Source organism: Zophobas morio, unplaced genomic scaffold (assembly GCF_036711695.1).
Source record: "Zophobas morio isolate AGI-343-1 ecotype UQ-CSIRO unplaced genomic scaffold, CSIRO_AGI_Zmor_V1 ptg000108l, whole genome shotgun sequence".
In the NCBI taxonomy this organism is placed as follows: domain Eukaryota; kingdom Metazoa; phylum Arthropoda; class Insecta; order Coleoptera; family Tenebrionidae; genus Zophobas; species Zophobas morio.
Window position 1 is genome coordinate 5,843,915 of NW_026972213.1, and position 19,683 is coordinate 5,863,597.

Genomic DNA, 19,683 nt, shown 5'->3' on the forward strand with positions numbered 1-19,683 from the left:
TTCAATCAATAAAATAAACTGACTCAGTGATTAATTTTTTTTGAGACACCCCCTATAAGCAAAACTACAAAATATGAATGGAATGATAATCACAAGTATAGTCTCATCCTATTTTGGATATTTTAAAAAAATTAAAAAAAATTTGGCAAAATTTTGGGCTGAAGTCATCAATTTTTTGGAGGAAGTAAGTATTATTTTGAATAAAAATTTATTATGCTTATCAGATGTTTAAATCATCTGCAAGATTTCAAAGCATTCGGTTTGCAGATTCAAAATTAAGTTGTAGATGAAACGAAGTTCACGGGGTCAGCTAGTTTTTAAATAAATACAGAATTACGTTTATTTGTACTATTTAAATTTTTCCCAGGAAATAGTCCTCTAAAATACCCGCTCGTATATGTCAAATTGTCTCCCAATTTTCCCTCGTAAAATTGTCGACAATTTGACATGCACTCGAGATATTACTACTGATTATTTCCTTCAGAACAAAATAGCCTATGGCAGTATTAGAATTTTTTAACTTTGACCAATAACAGAGGGGGACGGAATTAAAAAAAAATGATCCAAAAGGGTCGTAGCATAAAAATATGAACAATGTGAAAAATTCAATTACCATTTAAGGAAATTCTGAACTGTATTTAAAAGTCTTAATTGGTTCATGGAACACAAATAAATATGATCACTGAGAAATATTTGCTATTAGCAATACATGCATCTGCAACGTTTACGCATCCAAATCTGTACTTAAAAATCCGCATCCAAGATCTCCACTAGCCGTCACAGATGTTAAATTAGATCGGATTCACAAGTAAATCCGGATCAAATCGGATCACATGCGGGTCACCTTTCAGAACATAGACTCGCAACAATTGAAAAAGGTTTTTGCGGTGAAAGAAATGGCTTTCTTGAGAGTTTAAATTTATTAAAAACAACACTCTTAATAAACCCAAAATTTAAAGAAATGGTGCATTCAAATATTGTAGATATTAGAATAAATATTTGATATTTTATTGGCAAGCAAACTACCCAAAATCTCCAATTGTGAACAATCAAACGTGTCTTTCCTAAAATCAGAGAACAGAAAAGATTTCTGAAGTACATAATTACATATCTTGAGGTACAAGATGGTACAAGTGATACGGTAAAAGAAGTGGGTCTAATGAAATTTTGTTATATGAAAATTTTGACATATCATAAAAAATATTTTCAGAATCAATTTTGATGGTCTAATTGTTAAACGTAAACTTACACGTACTTGGAAAATATGTTATGAAAAGCTTAAGACTATTTTAAAGAATTAGCCCGGACATATCATAAAAAAAAATGTTTCCAGTATTTTCTTCAAAGAAAAAAAAACAAAATTACTTTCAATTGAAGTTTTTATGGTTTACTTTAAAGGTATGTAATTAAGTTCATTAGAACAAGTATTTAACCAGTTCAGCACATGGTGACAACACCTTCAATACTTAATCACTGGTGTAACTGTAAGACAGAAAAAACATTTAATAGTATATTACGTAAGTATCGACGTCCGTAGGTGTAATTTTTGTAACCAAGAATGGAGTTTGGTAAATCGCAACGAAAACGAAAGCAATGTTCGAAATTAAACAAAATATTTGTAGAACGAGATGCGTATCCTAATTTTTAATCACCATAAATTATCCTAAATAAGGATTAAGAGTAAACGTACTTTTGTTGCTTTGATTTACCAGTTTCAAACCTCAAGACATGAAATCTGATGTTTTTTTGCTTGAGATATCAAAACAGTAAAAGCGTTTGGCAAAAGATGGGCGTAAATTCACAAAAATGCCTTCTGAAAGAGAGAGACTTTTAAATTTGGAAAATCTCACAGGCTATGTACATTAGGTAATTCTTATGAAAAGGTTCAGAGCGCTGGTTGGCGAAGTGACTAGTTGATAAAGTGGAAAGATACAGTCAACAGGAGTTTATATAAGTAGAATGTGGCAAGAATCCATCATTACAACTTCAACTGCCTTCGGTTTGGAAAAAATAAATAAAAAGTTTTAGTGTGGGGACACTAACAACTTATGTCCAACTGCGATGTCTTTTTATATTTCTGTTAATATACTGTAAAGCTTTACGCGTTTTATTCAAAACTTTTTCTCAAAAAAAAAGGAGTTAACAGCTGTTTTTTTGAAGAACGAATCTAGAACTCACAAGCCAAAGAAAGTAAAAGTGTTTGAAAGAGAACATAAAAGCACCCGATACACAATATGAAGCTTTTATTTGTGACTAAAATTTAATTCTCTATATTACAGGTTGCATTCATTTTTGGGGTATTGACATAAATATTAAATATACAGGTCGCTAGAATGTATGGAAACGATTAATACCAATTGCACAAATCAACTAAAATTAGGCATAGGGGTACAAGAAGTTGTGCTCTAATTATTCGTAATTTTTTTTTGCTTCATTTGTTTTCGAGATGCAAAACCAACTTGATTTTTTTTAAATGGTGCTACCATATAATTAATGTATTTTTGAATAAAGTTTTTTTACGAATTCATTGCTATAGCACAATCATACTTTCTTTCTGATCGAAATGGCAAAATAAATGATTAAACAATAATTAAATAAATTAGTAATTATTAAATTTAATTAATATTAAACAATAAATAAATTAACCAATAACAACCGAAACCAAAATTGAACTTCTGTTTTCTACAAAAGCTGGTCAAAATGCTCTCTATTTACTTTCTGGCAGTAAAAAAGACACTGAATAAAATTTGTAGTGAGTCAACGTATGCGTCCCTGTAAGTCTTCAATGTGAATCGGTCTATTTATTGATGTAAACACGATTCTTCAAATAGCCCCACAAAAAAAATCATGCGGTGTCAAATCCGGTGGTTTAGCAGGCCACTCAATAGTACCCCTTCGGCCTATCCAGCTGCCAGGAAAAGTTTCATTTAAAGTACTGCAGCACTTGACGTCCAAAATGGGGTGGAGCAGCATCTTGTTGAAACCAAATAGTTTCTGCTGGTAACTTCGGATTTTGATAATAATTGGGAAACAATTCTCTAAGTCTAGTCACTATATGTTCCCGCAACAGCCTTAAGAATCCCTTAGAATTTAAATTCCCATTAATAAAAAAAAAAGGTTTTCTGGACGCTGCGTGTGGATTTGTTCCGTCCAGTATGGATTTGTGTCAGACCAGTACCTGCAGTTATGACCATTTAAACAAAATGTAGATTCGTCAGAAACCAAATCCTATTGATAAAATTTCCGTCTTGTTGTATTCTGGCCATAATAATTTCGCTAAATTCAACTTTACCATCAAAATCATCTTCGTTTAGCTCTTGAATCAAATGGTTTTTGTATGGATGAAACTTTTCCTTTTTCATTATTGTTCGAATTGATTTTCTACTAACATTGTGATTCAGCAGTTTTTGGCCTGCCAAGTTTTTGGCGTTCTGTAACACTTCCAGTTTCATTAAATCTTCGTACGGTTAGACTTAGAAATGAGTTCTCGCTGAGGATGAATTTTATTGAAAAGTGTTACTATTTGATCAAAACTTCGTCTTTTATCAACGTAACAGATAATCACTAATAAATCCTGTGCACTCACTTTTTTTCACTTAGATGCACCATTTTTACAAGGAACACCTTACATGTCAAATTAAAATTATTTTCAAAGGTAACTATGTCATCTTTCTTTTTTTATTTATTCTTATTTAAAATAATTTACTTTGCAATTTCTGTCAGAAAGAAAGTATGATTGTGCTCCATCAACACATTCCGAAAAAAAGCTCTATTAAAAAATGCATTAATTACATGGTAGTGCCATTTAAAAAAATCAAGTTGGCCTTGCATCTCGAAAACAAATGAAGCAAAAACAATTTTTTTTGACGAATAATTAGAGCACAACTTCTTGTACCCCTGTACATTTTAATTGGTTCTCAAAATATTTAACCGTTTCCATACATTCTAGCGACCCTGTATATTTTAATACAAGATAAAGAATCCTACATGTTGGTGTTTTTACTAGATACGAAAACGAATGTTTCACGTACTTTTACGACTACGGAAGGCAGATTTTCTCTTAGCGTGCTAGAAATCTGTAGAAAATTGGTCTTTACGACTTAAAAATACTCTCCACAGCAAAGTGTTTTTGTACTGGAAAGATGGAAAATGCATAGTACAACCCGTGGGTGTTAATATGTTATCACGAATACCCTCAGAAATAGTTGCTTGTTTTATATTAGATAAGTGGAGTCGTATTCAGTCGTATGCGACGTACCTCGGCAACTTTATTATCTATGAGGATTTTACTACGATCCAACCCCGGGTTCAATGGAAATTATCGATTGTTCAAGTAAGACTGACATTGCTAAGATTTGAAGTGTAAATTTTTTCATGACTTTAGTTCCACTAGTGTCTTAAACCCAATAATTCAATCAAATTCACAATTACTATGACTTGATAAACGAGAAGTGTCGGATAATACTTCTAGTTATTTATGTAACTGAAGTGAAGAATTAAATAATAAGTGCGAAAATATTTGAGCGAACGAATTAATAGATTTTGGTTTATGTTACATGCGATATTTTACTTGCGATTGCGACTGCAACAAAAAAAAAAATAGATAGAAAACTGAATAGAATATTTTATTACAATATTTATGTATTTATAGTAAAATTTGAACAATTTTGTATAGTTAGTCCTTGATGACCAACACATGACACCAGTATGTTGTTATTAATAAAGTTTTGTGGTAAATCGACGCAATAAGAGTTATCAACATAACTTTCGGCCATTGTTCATGACTTCCATCCACCACGTCTTTTTTAGAGCAAATCTACACTGCTGTCAGTTAACACTGTCGCCGAAGTCCTGCGGAAGCAATGACCTGTAAATATATTGGGATTGTATAAATTTAAATAAGTAGCAATTATTTGGACCCAACGGGCAAATGTGTTTAGACTAATCACTTGATTGTGATACTGTCGTTTTAGTATCTTAAAAAAATAGCTGATGGAGTTTTTCCTTTCCTCAGTGCTGCATACTTTTTTATATTTTTTTTATAAATTCCCATAAAGTCTACTTTATTATTACTGACCATTGCCAAAGTTCTTGTTTTGGTGTCGGGAATTTTGACGATTAAAACCAACTCATTCTTCAATATTATATTCTTGTAGGTTAAAGTTCATTCCGATGGCAAGACAAAATTCCAAGGATTAAACCAATCTAATGTCAAGGTTTAGAATGAACTGTTTAAAAATTAATATAATTTACTGATTACCTTTACAATTAGAAGTGTATGTGCTTTCTTAAGCAATTTTATAACCTGGTTTCTTGACAAAGTTGTCGATTTTTTTAGTTTATATCCAATTATTCATTGTTTCAAAAATTCAATTAATTTAACATATTTAGAAATATCGATGTTATCCTTTACGAGGAGTGTTGTTTTCACCATTTTGTGTAAGTACACCAAAGTGAAGCAAAATTTATCCCAGGTTTTTGTTGACAAATTAATCGCAAAATGACTATTACTTTGTTGTACAAAAAATTTTTTTGACGCAGTGTATAAAAATTTACCAATTGCTACCTTGGAATACATTTCTAAAATGCCGCTTTAACATGAGTTTTGCCTCATATAACTTAATGTTATTTTCAAATCAGTGATGCCAACTATATTACGTAGTATGCCATGGCTCACTACAACTCAAAGTGTTTTCGATCTATAGATAGATAGAAAGAGAAAAAATTAACAGACTAAATTTAGGGATCTATGTCAAAAGAATTGAGCACGTTAATTTCAATTTCTAAATTTGTACAAATTGAGAGTTATATACATAACTACAATCAATGGTTTGCTTCTGTTAACGATATCATATACATCGATTTGTGTTTACTAAATTTTGCAGGTTGATACACACTATTTTTTTGCCGACGAAATTAAAATACAATATTAAAAATTAAATGATTTTACATTTATTGACATACACAACCGTAAATCTAGAGCGACAGTCCTTTGAATAGAAACCTTTGAATTTTTTAGTGTCATTTTTGCAGGGTCCAGACCAAGAAATATTGGTTCCACTGTTTCTGGCCAGAGGCAAAAAAATCCTTTTTCTTAAAAAACCCAATGTAACCTTAATTACCTCTACCCACCTAATAAGCAGCGCTTTAATTGAACATACCCTTATTATCATTAGCGATATATTTTTCCTTCGTCTTATTTAACTCAACGGAAATGTGGACTTCATAAAATCTAATGCATCATATCCTGTCTGGGGTGCAATTTTTTGTTCGGTATCTAATTAACTACGGAAAGCTTGTTGCAAAACTGCTCAGGACGCCGCAAAATTGCAAGAATTGTATTTTCCCCAGGAAAAATAAATAAGAATCGCACCGTCTGCCTTACACGCTTCATGTGTTATTGAATTCCTGCGAAAATACACTTCTGATAATAACGCGTCTAATACACGGTTTGATGCAAATTCCTTTTAGTGTTAGGCACAGAAAATAAAATCTGCATTGTGCATCTACACAATTAACTTTAATCATGAACACACTTGAAGCCAATAAACTCGCTTTTGTTCTAAGTCGAGCAGCGATCGATCATAAACGACATCTTTGAAGTTCTATTTTTTCATTCTAACTGGCGATGTCAGTCTTTGTTTCGTCGAACGTCTATCAAACGAAAACCGAACGACCGTCCACAAGTGCATTCACGAGCTCTTCTACGAAGAGGTTGATATTTGGTAGACAAGTGCTCAAACCTTTTGCAAACAAGACAAATAATCTTGACCTAGAATTTGTGCAATGTGGATTGAATGCAATGACCGCGGGTCGTTAAAGCTAGATCCAAACACCCGCTAAAACTGTCCGTTATTTTAATAATCGCATTATGAATAGCCTCTGCACGAATAGCTTTATTCTTTAAAATGAGGCTTTACTTGCAACTTGATAGTTGCGAGATCAATTTTATAGTCTTCATCATGGTCGGTAAATGCGATGATTCAGTTTATTGCCAATTTGCTATACTTGATGTAATGAAAATTGCAGGAAATTGCTTTTAATTAAGTTTGAATTAAGGATTTTTATTGATGGTCAGTTTATGTCTGAAGTGAAAAAAATCGATTCTCCAGGGTTATTTACAAGGATTGATGGTAACAGGGTGAAGTTATGCGGCTGAAGTTTTGCAGAGTCCTTTTTGGTGTAAACGGCGTCGCGTCGCGTCGTCTAGAATAATTATATAATGGCAATTCCAAAGACACAATTACGTAGCCTTGAGAAAAATTATGGCAAATTTTTTCTTTAAAATAAACAAGTTGTAATTTCAAACCGCTTAATTACACTTCTTGGAATAATCTAAAATTATCCGCGGGACAGGGGTTCAGAGAATCTTAAAATTATACAATCATTATCATTACTTCATATTTTTTATTTAATTAACTGCTTCAATGTGATTGTTAGCAGATTTTTAAGAATCGTGCTCAAAAATATCTGTATTCGAGTTTATGTTCCTGAAATAACTTAATAGTAGGTGTAGTTTAATTAGTTAAAAGCAGAAAATAATGTAAATGAAATTTTATGACTAATAATTTTCCTGGATTAGTGTGTTTATAGCAGTATGATTTAGGTTCAGCTACATTATTTAATGTTTACTTGTATGTTTTTAATGTTTTTCACTTTCACTTGGTTCATAAAAATCATTCAAGGTTTTCTGTTCCGCCTTTACCTATAATAATATGGCTGCATCATTATCACATTATCATCTCGAATAATGATAATAAGTTTCTTCACCGGCGTTCGAGAATGTTATTTCCTGGACGTAAACTGAGTGCAGAAATTTTATTATATTATAAAATTTACTTATTGCTATAATTATACAGTGTCCCAGAGGATGATGGTGGAAGATTATTAATTTCCCGTACACTGTTAAAAAAATGTTTTCACACGTCCTGATACAACTCATTGATGCAGAACCAGAAATTGTTTTCATTTGCAAAAAGTGTCCCACTAATATCCATACTAAAGGAATATTTTTTCATCAAAAATCCATTTACTCCATAAATGCAATCCTACTGGTGTTTCCTAGGAATCCGTCTTTAAAACAACTTAGTACTAACATTTATTAGAATAATGTATGTGTTTCGAATATTTTGTTTTGTAGAGGACTTTAAGTTTCGCATAATTATCATCCTACTTAGATGAAATACCTATCACAATAAAAGCATTAGGAAGACACATACAAATCCAGAAGCTTAATTACAAATAAGTCGAAATTGTTCATGCAAACTGTTTCAAGGAACCCTTAACTGTCTTAAAGATTATTAAAATTTTTTGAAAAATTACAAACTTTGACCTTTAAAAATTATGAAAAGACTATTTTTTTTAAATAAAGTTTCAGTTGTTTAGATGACTGTTGCTAATAAAATCTTATAGTGTCTCCTAAATATTTATACATAAGCTAAATATTTAATTAAATGAACAATAAGAAACGACAATATTTTCAGTAGTTTCATTTTAGTGTTTTATTTCATATATTTTGTCCTGTCTTTACTGAATGAATTTTATACGGAAACTCCCTAATTATTATCAATCTCAGTTACATCTGACGCACCTCTCCTGTTATAAGTAACTGAAAATCAAATATATTTGAAGTATTGCATTTTAATGGGCTCTTAATCACATCACAAATCTGTGAGTTGTTAGCGCCCGATGTAATTTACAAATACGATAACCGTAAATGAAATCTGTCACTTTTTATTTATGCATTTTTAACAATGCCAGTATTAATTTAACGGTCACCGTATTTGTAAATTTACGTCCACGAATAAATACCTAATAACTACTTCCAATTATTAGACAGTCATAAATTAGAACTAATTGGTAAGGAATTGACGCTACCACTAAAAAATATTTTTATGAAACTGTAAACTCGCGTTTGGCAATTTATAGAATATGAAAATGTCGTTCTCTCATTTTCGTTTGTATATTCTTTAAGCAAGTGCATTAAGGTTATCCTATATACCCCAAAAAGTTGATGAAGTCTGCTGTTTTCCTGCAATTTACTTATATATTCGTCTATTAATTGAAAATAAATATGGAATGCAATTTTATAGATTTATTTTAGAATATACAAAACGGGCTTCTTTCGAATATTGATAAGATTTAAGATTAGCTATCCAACATACATCTTTTTTTTAATCTCCGGAAGATTCATGACGTCAAGTTGAAAATTATTCAATGATCATTTGACCCTCAATGTAATGTCGTTTGTATTTATTTTTATTTTGTTGATTAAATTAAAAATAGCTTATGTGATTAGTTCTTTTTGAAACTAATCCCACTTAAAAAACCGAAGATGCTATCACACAAGTTTTTCCCAGAAAAATATTTGATAAAAAATATGTCTTGCAACTGAAAAGATAAAGCATGAACTCATTTTTGTTATCGATTTTCTCAAAAGCAGTCTCTTTTTATTTTTAATTTTAACGACATTTTTACTGAAAAACTATCCTTTCAATAGAGCTTTTTGAACTAATGTAGGAAGCGTTTTATTTTATCAATTCAATCTTGAAAAATTTTGTAATTTCTTAAAATTTGTGTACCTGATGGTTCAGTTTGACATTTGCATCCGAAACTACTAATACATACAATGTCCCAAAAATTGCGCACCAAGTCTATGACACGTTGTTCACGACCCTTTATAGGGAGAAGAGAAAAAATAATTTAAAAAATTCTTTTGTCCAAACGTAGGGGATATAGCTCCCCAAGGTTTAATTTTTCTTTTCAAAATCTCACCATATTCACTCAAAAAATTCACTATTTTGTGTTGGGTACCTGAAATATATCCAACTTTCATTATTCAAAAATAATTTTGGAGATATCTTGCATTTATCCATCGTGTTCTGACAACAGTGGCTACTTTTTTACGTTTTTTGATATATCTATCTAAAACGGGATTTTGTTTATGTTTTATGTCCAATCATGTCCAATTGACGTAAGGAATTTTTTAATGATTTTTCTCGAAGTTGAGAAATTAATGTGAACGGTTGAGTTGGTGCGCCATTTTTGAACACCTTGTATATCACTAGTGGTGCACGAAATCAAATCTACGCTTATTATCCTGCAAAGAGTAATTAAAATTGTCAAGTCTTTCTGGAAGTGGCAATAATTTTTTTCTTCATGTAAAATGTATTTATATAGGTTTTTAAAGCGTACCTATCTGGTACAATTTTTCTTCTCTTTATAGTGATATGATTGTTTTAATATTATCTTAAATAATAACAGTAGAAAAAAAATCAGGAATGAAAATAAGATAATTTGATGACTTAACTTCCAAAGCGTAACTTAAATATGACACTGAACAATACTTAAGGAGCATTTTTTAATCAATCAGATGTCGAAAAGACCTCTGTGAATTTTTGAACACAAGTGCGTATTATTATTATTCGTTATAACTTTTAATTGAAAGACTACAAATAAATAATACTTCCATTCAAATGCTCTAATTTTATGGATTCGCTTTCGTTTTTCGACACACTGTACTTTATACTGCTGAAAAAAAAATAGGGGATGATAAAAAGAATAGAAAATCGTTCGCTGTTTCTGAACTGTTAAATACCACTTCATATTTGAATTTGTTGATAATTTGTGGATTGAGTGTATAGACAACCAACATTCTATTATTGTGTTATGTTGGATATTGTTACTTCACATCATTCAAATAAATAACTTTTTATTTTCTTAAGTTACATCGTAAACATTATTTACTTCTTTAAAACTGTCCTTCACAATCATCATGTCCGCCTTTTTTAAAAACGGAGGTCTGGAATTTTGTACAATTTTATTCAATTTTAGTTAGTTTGTCCCAAGATCAGGTACACATAAAAAATTGAACAAAATTTAAATTAATTTATATAGGATGATACAACCTGCAATTGTATCTTTGGATACGAGGTTGTTGATAAAAAAAAAATGCTTAGGCGATGAGCTCGAAAATGCTATAAAACACAGGTATCCCAGCTGAATGACACGATAAAACTGACAATTTGCTCATTTAATCACTTTTATCAATCATTAAAAAAAATCTAGAGCTCGTTTTGTGATTTCTTTTCATATTTTTAACCTCTTTGGATCCGTGTGAATTTCTTACATAAGGGTAGATTGGCAGTCTTTCAATATGAATTAGTTGGAATGGTGGTACTAGTGGTTCTTTGTATAATTCTTTTTTTTTATTAATTTTTGTCTTTCATCCATCGTCAGTTATCTGCCTTACAAAAACGGATCTTGGTACCTCCCTTTTCCGCACGATTTTGCTGATTTTACATAACTGACTGGAAGGCACCACTTTTGAATTACTAGCTCGGCAAAAACGTTACTAAACTTTTTTGCCTTACTGACAGATGACGCGACTGCATTCTTCAATTTCATGTCTTGTCCAATGTTCATCCTTGATTTTAGGTGCATGTATTTGTTACTTCCTCAAGAGCATTTTGAACATGTGGAGGAACTGAGGTTATTGCAGTGTTTTTTTACTTCCTGAACGTAAGCGAAGGCAATATAGTAATCGAGTTCATCGGACGAATGGCGACTTTTATGTTTTCTCGACGTTTCATGACCCCTAGAATACGAAAAAAGTTGTCTCCCGTTTTTGTCTGTCTGTCTGTATGTATGCCTGTCTGACTGTCTGTCCGTCCGTCATTCTCTCTCTCTCTCTCTCTTACTCTCTGTCTCTCTCAATTTTTATTAGACACGTAATCTCCGAATTTACTAGACCGATTGTTATAAAATTTTGTATGTATGTATATTAGGAATATCATGTAGATCGTAAAACGCTAACCAAAATTTGGTTATTCGTCCCCACCAACAATTTGATGACGTCATTTCAAAGAATTCTGTTTTAAATAGATTTAAATATTATATAGTACTACTTGTGGTGTACGCTTTGAGTTTTTACCTTAAATGGTCAAATGTTCACAGAAAATTAACACGGTACAATACCATTTTAACACCAGTATATGACCGTCCGTGGTCATGCAGTTAAGGCGTCAGGATTTGGACCGGTGGTCGCGTTTGTTTTTATTATTTATATTTATGACGTCATAACGAATTCTTTATTGATCAAATTAAGAATAGGTCACGTCATTGTTTCGAAAAGGTGAGAATACGCACGTCTTTATTGAATAATAATATTCAGAACATTCTGTTCGACTGCGGATTAATTAGTAATTTTAGTCCCCTGGGCGATAAACTCATTCACATCAAACAAATTTCTACGTGACATTGTTATGATGTATAAATAAACACTTGCAATTAAGGCTTGCTATGGTTATCTGCTTTAAATATACTTATTTTACATTGTATCCAGTGCAATTTGTGCCCTCACGGCGAGGTGTTATTTTTGCCTCTGGTTTTTATTTTGTATAGATTATTTAATTATCACAAAACAAACATTGCAAAATATTATTTTACAATGTTTCAAAGAAGCGGCATTTGTTGGTCTTGTACATCAGTAGCTAGGAAAGTTCTGTCGAAATAAACGGCAACCATTTTTTTTTTGTAAGAGGATTAACCTAATAAATTCTGACGTTCATTTCGTTAATTCTAATGTCAAAATTTTTCTTCTATCTCGTCGTGATTTACTTTTAATGCTTATTGGCCCACAAAATCTTGTGGGACACGTCCGTATATTCGTGTTGCTCCGCCTGGACTGGCATCTCGGCTCTGCAATACCACTCATACTTATACTCCCAAACATACATTTTGGGCCTTGTATCCGAAATAATTATTTGTTCAAAACTTTTAGAATTCGTATTATCGCGTGAACTTTCTTTTAGATTCAGTAGTTCTTTCTTTCTTTCTCTTTCTTTCTTTCTTTCTTTCTTTTTTTCTATTTTTTCTTTCAGTGTTTTGTCTACTGCCATTGTTATTACTTCTTTTACTACTTTTTTGTCTAAATCTGTAAAAATATATATATAGGCTGTTATGTTTAAAAATGCCACTATAGTGTGCAAATTTCAAGTGAAACATCCTAGATATTTGAAAATAATTACGAACTATAACCTTATAAGTGAGTTCTAGCAGACTACGTCAAAAATGTTTTCAATGAAATGTGTAGTGGGACATCCTGTATATATAACACACGGATTCAGTCATAACCATCTTACATGAAGGTTACATCAGTGCAAAATACAAAACAAAGAGGTTTTTTTCAACCCATACCATGTGAATATTGTAATAACCGTGCAAATTATTAACAATTATTCCACAGTTATGCAACATTTCCGTAAATTATCCTCCTCCAAAGTCTTCCACACATAATCACTCGGCATTATTAGCATTTAGTGGCAATTCATGATGTTGTCGCGTTACCATCTAGTTATTCTTTTGTGTTATTGCCATCATGTTCTGGCGGAAGCTCCCTCGGTGATAATAATTGGTGCTGGTTCCGCAGGAATAGCGGCAGCTACAAGACTCCTGGAAAATTCTATTACGAATATTACAATTCTTGAAGCAGAGAATAGAATTGGTGGACGGATTCACAGCGCCACGTTTTGTGGAGAAGTTGTTGATTTGGGGGCCGAATACTGCTATGGAGAAAAAGGAAATATTGTGTACGACCTTGCGAAGAACTACAACATTTTAAAATCAGATTCCATAACCCTGGAAAATATTGTGTATTATTCGAATGGTTCTAAAATGGACACTGAATTAAGTCGTGATTTTGAAGAAACAATTTTTGGTTATTACGCACCGAATGATGACGGTGATAATGGTGGAACAGATGGAATGTCTGTAGGAGAAGTTATGATAGACAGGTAAGACTAAAACCATGTAACAACAATTTTGACTTTCACATTTGCAGATACAAATCCATGTTGGTGAAGAAATATGAGCATAACTCTACTATTTCGGAAATTGTCAAAGAAGGTTTAAGATATGCAGCAGGCAATGTACAGTTACTAGAAGGATCGTACTCGTGGTTTGATGTTGCTGCTGACAATGACTACAAAGAACTAGAAGGGGCATGGGATTTAGCTTTCCAAGGCGTTGGTTTCAAAACTATCCTCAACATTTTAATGAAGAATTATCCCAACTCTTCAGAAAAACTACCAATTGACGATAAGATTTTTCTAAATAATAAAGTAACTGAAATAAAATGGACTGGCAATGAAACTGTCACAGTTTACACTTCCCAAAATACTTACACAGCAGATTTCGTGATTTTTACCCCGTCCGTAGGTGTTCTGAAACACCAAAAAACTAATCTCTTTAACCCAAACTTACCCTCTTGGAAAAACGACGCCATTGAAGCTTTCAATTTTGGCTCAGTTGCGAAAATTTTTGTCCATTTTCCCGTACAGTGGTGGAACGATTCTGACGACTACTTTTCCTTTTTTTGGAGAGACGCAGACTTAAGATCTATAGATTTTCCAAAGGGTCCAACGCTCGATGGTCTATCTTGGATCACCTACATTCAAGAGTTTGGAAAAATTGGTGGGAATGTGTGGGCAGCGTGGGTAAGTGGCGACCTTGTACCAGAAGTCGAAAAACAGCCCTCAAATATTCTGAAATCCGGAGTTGAGTATGTTTTGAAGAAGTTTCTAGGGAAAGTTTATAACGTTACGGAAATCGATCAAGTTCTTAAAACGTCTTGGGCCACTAATGATAATTTCAAAGGAGGTTATGTCAGTGTCAGGAGAGGCTATTATAGAAAAGGCTGGTCGCATCAAGATAAATTAGCAAAACCGTTAAAAGGTGAATCGGAAAGGCCGGTTTTGTTGTTTGCAGGTGACGCCACTCATCCCTTTTTTTATTCAACGGTTCATGGTGCAATTGAAACTGGATATAGAGAAGCCGAAAGAATAATAAAAATCCACAATGAAGCAAAGTAATTTGTAATGAGACAAAATGTCACTCTGTACATTTTTAAGCATACAATGAAAATATAAAGTATTACAAAGCATATAGCGTGTCTTACATATTATTTAACAGACAAGAGCATTCTTGTTCATTAGCCGTTGTTATGCGCTTAAACAGATCAAAATCTAACAACGCTATTTAAGATGACTTAATATTGTCACAAATTCTATGATTTTGTGCAAAATATTTTATGCAAAAACCCTTTATATCAAATTAAGAGTCATATTAATATGTATGCAATACAACTTTCGTTAGCAATTTCAGATTTCTTCTTTTTAAAAAATCGAACAGTTTTTCTATTTTATGTAAAAACCAAATTGTTGAAAAACACACTTATTATCATTGCAGCATTTATGTTACATATATATATTTGTATTAAGAATCAGTAAACACATTTTGTATTTTTCTATTTAGAAAAAGCGTTAAAAACATGAAGTTTTTTTTTAAGTTATAATTAAAGAGATGCAGTTTTAGGCCATGCGACTCCCACCACTTTCCTTCAGTAGCGCGCGATGTTATTGTTTCGCTTAGCCCATCGCTGCATGTTCGGTCACGCGACCCTGGACTGGCAAGGTTAATTAGGAGTGGGAGAAATAATCGAGCCTTTTGAACTATTTTTACCCGTTTCTAGTTAGAATCTTGCCGTTATGTTTGTACGTACATTATGGTTTTTGTCATAATCAGTCACCTGTCCTCGATGATTTTATTCTATTGACAGGTATAACATACACCAAGACCACATCTCTACGCCTAAAAAATTTGCCGCATATTATACGCCCTACCCTGTTTTCGCAAAGTAGCCAGCTATATAAACATACTGCACGTTTCAAAAAAGTGTTCACAGGTTACATCCTTGTGGACCGAAAGTAAACTACATATCACGCATATACATACAAACATGCGATTCATTTTTGTTTAAAAAATTGCCCTTTGGTGATATTACAATAAAACTCTGCTTACCACTTTTAACACGTGTTTACACTCGCAACACACCTTTAAAATCTTTTTGCGCACTATTCCAAACTCCTAAACTGCCAGCCTAACAGGGTGGGCTTCCCCCAATCTGTGTAACGCGCTTCTTAAGCATGAGTGATTGCCTACGTTACTGAAATTATTTTTATATTATTTAAATGTGATTTCGCGGCATTGTTTTTTTTTAGCGCGAAATTTATTTTTATTTCTTTAAATCGGGACACCACAACGTTTACCGCATTTATACATATGATTCAAAAGAACTTCACTACTGCAGTATGTATAAACTGCCTATATGTCGCACATGATTTACTGTTAAAAAAACTGGAACTTTATGGATTCGATAATTCAAGTCTATTATTGTTAAAATCATATTTGACAAATCGGTATCAGTATGTTAATTATAAAAACGTAAACTCAACACGACAATTAATAAGATATGGTGTTCCTCAAGGTTCTGTCTTGGGTCCCATCCTATTCCTAATATTCATCAATGATTTACCAAGCAGTTCTTTCATGACGAACTTTATTTTGTTTGCAGACGACACGACACTAGCGGGTAGTAATCAGGATGTAAAGAAATTAATAAACGAAATTACTCAAGCAGAGAATGAAATCAATACTTGGTTCTTGTCCAATAAATTGTGCAAGAATGAGAGTAAGACTCAAAGACTATATTTTTCTTTACGAGAGCTGGATACTGTTGAGGAAACAATTAATATGCTAGGGATAATATTGGATAAAAAAATGACTTTTGAACAACATATTGTTAAGTTGAGCAAATCAGTATCAAAAAGAATCTACACACTTCGCAGGCTACGACTAGTTGTGTCTCAAACAACATTAAGAGCAGCTTATTTTGGATATATTCATAACTGTTTATCATATGCAATTTTAGTATGGGGTCATTCTCATCATTTGTTAAAATTATTTGCTATCCAAAGAAAATGTATTCGCATTATAGCCGGGTTAAATTATAGAGATGACTGTAGGGCATCATTTAAAAATTTATGTATTATGACACTACCATCAGCTTATATTTATGCTTGTCTTAGATATGTGAAAGCTAATCCAAATCAGTTTAGATCCCTGGACCATGAGCATCAAACAAGATATAAAGAATGGCTACAAACAGATTTCCAAAGATTAACGAGAACAAGAACAGCTCTACGGTATTATTGTATTACACTATTTAATGTACTTCCAGTGTCATTAAAAGAATTACCTGAGAATGTATTTTGTAAAGTTGTCAAAGAATTATTAATTAATAACGTTTTCTATTGTACATCGGAGTTTATTAAATTTAAGTTTACGGACATGTGAAACATTTTTTGTAATGATTATCACGAAATATATTATTATTATTATTATTATTATTATTATTATTATTATTATTATACCGACCCAAGAAACCAAAATGACATGTCTACAACGGTGTTGTTATTCACCATGTCTTACGTAATCACTAATCATTGTCCATGTTAAGCTAGTCTAAGTGTAGGCAGCATTTCAGATGATCCTGTATAATAAGTTGTCCACAATTGCTTTATTCTGATGAATGTACTAGATGAAAATTATTGAAGGAAGATTATCAGAATTATGTCGTGTAGAAGTTAAAATTGAAACATTTTTAAGTGACTTTTAGTTATCAGTCTCACCAGTGACTGGTATAAAGTTTCGCTAAATGCACAAAAAAACAATATACAATACGACAAGATGTAAACTTATTTATTTTGTTGTACTCATAGGAAAGGTTTTATCACCACAAAATGTGATAACTTATAAATATTAAAAACAAACTTATCTCTAAATTACATAAATTTAATAAAAATATTACACATTAATATTAGACTAATATCACTGATTTGAAATCAGTGTCCGTATTCGCTATGATGTCGCGACTAGTGTACTTATTTTTGTTTCTTGTGTATAATTTCAATATCGCACTAGCAAAAAACCCTTCAGTTATAATAGTGGGTGCAGGACCTTCAGGAATCGCTGCGGCAACAAAACTGTTAGAAAATTCCGTTACTAATATCACAATTCTGGAAGCGGAAGACAGAATTGGTGGCAGGATTCACACTGTGGAATTTGGCGACACTTTTGTGGACCTTGGTGCTGAATACTGCCACGGAGAAAAAGGAAATATTGTATTTACACTAGCAAACAACTTGGGTCTGTTAGAGCACTCAGACCCTTTAAGCTCTGAAAACAACAAGATCTATGATTCTAAAGGTTCCGCCATCGATTCCGAACTGGCTTTAGAATTAAAATCTACCTTAAATACTTACGACGATGTGGATACCACCGGCAACGCGAGTTTGGGAGATGCCTTTCTGAAGAAGTACGTTTTAAGTTAAGTCATTTTCGTTCTCTAATTAATGGTTTCAGGTACAACGTGACAGTATTAAAAAAATACACTAACGAAGAACAAAATCTTGAAGTTGCTACAGATGCTATTAAGATGTTACAAGATCTAATCGTCATGCATGAAGGTTCTTTCACCTGGCAACAACCAGCGGCTGGAAGACACTACACGGCATGTGAAGGTGACCAAGCACTAACCTGGAAGCGTGGCGGATATCGCATTATTTTGGACATTCTTATGAAAAGCTACCCAAATCCTGACCAAAAACTTCCAATTGATGACAAAATTCTCTTAACCAAAAAAGTTAATAAAGTTATTTGGAATGACAACGGTGTGGTAGTCAGGTGTTCTGATAATTCTTCATTCACAGCAGATCATGTGATAGTTACCACGTCTGTAGGAGTTTTAGAGAAAAATAAAGCCTCTTTGTTTGAACCATCTTTACCAAAAGAAAAATTAAACGCAATTGAAGCTACTGGATTCAATGGTATAATGAAGATTATTATACGTTATCCCCAGAAGTGGTGGAAGGACGATGATGTTAATTTCTTTTTCTTATGGCGGAAGCGAGACTTGTTTAAGATTATTGACGAATTTCCAGATGGACCGAGAAAAGATGGCGTTTCTTGGGCTTCATTTATTTCTGCCATAGTGAAAGTTCCAAATAATGCTAATGTTTTTGTCGTATGGGTCAGTGGTGAATTAGTACCTGAAATTGAAAAGGTTTCAGAAGATGTACTGCTTAGAGGATGTAATTACGTGATTAAGAAATTTTTGGGCAAGGATTACAATGTCACCGATGCGGATAAAATATTAAGGTAAGGTTAGAGTTTCTAAATAATTTGTTTTATTACCTATGTGATTGTTGCTAGATCTCAGTGGAACACAAATCCAAATTTCTTGGGTACCTATTCTTACGAAAAAGTTGGTTATTTTAAAGAGGATTTTTCGTACCAAGCACAGTTGGCGGAACCATTAGTTGATAATAAAGGCAAGCCTATAGTCCTATTTGCTGGAGAAGCTACACATCCTACGTTGTATTCAACCGTGCATGGTGCTATTAGCAGTGGATTAAGAGAAGCAGGAAGAATAATGGACCTCAAAAAATAAAAGTTATAAGTCTATAAGTTTAATTTTTGTTATATACGCATCGCACACATTATTTTTCTTTTTGTTTTGTATAAGTATGAATTTTAAAGTTCCTAAAAGTGTTCCTTAAATTTATAATAAGCCTTTTTATTAATAACAATAATGTTGTCAAAATGAAATTTCGTTACTTTACAAGCATTAAGAGATTTTTCGTTGATTCAAATTACATACTTAAAACTGTGTATCTACATAGACGGTCTGAAAAAGTTTTCAGATTATAGTGAATACATTCGTGTCTTCTATTAAAACTGCAAATTTCAAAAATTTATACAATATACTTAATACTCATTTTTAGT

The 19,683-nt window shown here is 32.4% G+C and overlaps 2 protein-coding genes across 2 annotated transcripts; both read left to right on the forward strand.

Annotated features, from left to right (window-relative positions):
- The first annotated feature begins 13,332 nt into the window (after positions 1 to 13,332).
- LOC135144725 (spermine oxidase-like) lies at positions 13,333 to 14,872 on the forward strand. The gene is made up of 2 exons (XM_064076782.1): positions 13,333 to 13,793; positions 13,841 to 14,872. Exons 1-2 carry the CDS (start codon positions 13,333 to 13,335, stop codon positions 14,868 to 14,870), a joined length of 1,491 nt encoding a protein of 496 aa, XP_063932852.1. The 3' UTR covers positions 14,871 to 14,872.
- A 2,874-nt stretch (positions 14,873 to 17,746) lies between these two features.
- LOC135144697 (spermine oxidase-like) lies at positions 17,747 to 19,586 on the forward strand. The gene is made up of 3 exons (XM_064076754.1): positions 17,747 to 18,214; positions 18,262 to 19,056; positions 19,111 to 19,586. The coding sequence occupies exons 1-3, from the start codon at positions 17,760 to 17,762 to the stop codon at positions 19,346 to 19,348; spliced, it is 1,488 nt and encodes a 495-aa protein (XP_063932824.1). The 5' UTR covers positions 17,747 to 17,759; the 3' UTR covers positions 19,349 to 19,586.
- The last annotated feature ends 97 nt before the right edge of the window (positions 19,587 to 19,683 follow it).

Bases quoted from the DNA above. Each gene is read 5' to 3' on its own strand.
- LOC135144725 (XM_064076782.1), top strand. From the start codon at position 13,333: ATGTTGTCGCGTTACCATCTAGTTATTCTTTTGTGTTATTGCCATCAT. The intron at 13,794-13,840 runs GTAAGACTAAAA...TCACATTTGCAG, and splicing joins GGAGAAGTTATGATAGACAG to ATACAAATCCATGTTGGTGA.
- LOC135144697 (XM_064076754.1), top strand. From the start codon at position 17,760: ATGATGTCGCGACTAGTGTACTTATTTTTGTTTCTTGTGTATAATTTC. The intron at 18,215-18,261 runs GTACGTTTTAAG...TAATGGTTTCAG, and splicing joins GGAGATGCCTTTCTGAAGAA to GTACAACGTGACAGTATTAA. The intron at 19,057-19,110 runs GTAAGGTTAGAG...GATTGTTGCTAG, and splicing joins GATGCGGATAAAATATTAAG to ATCTCAGTGGAACACAAATC.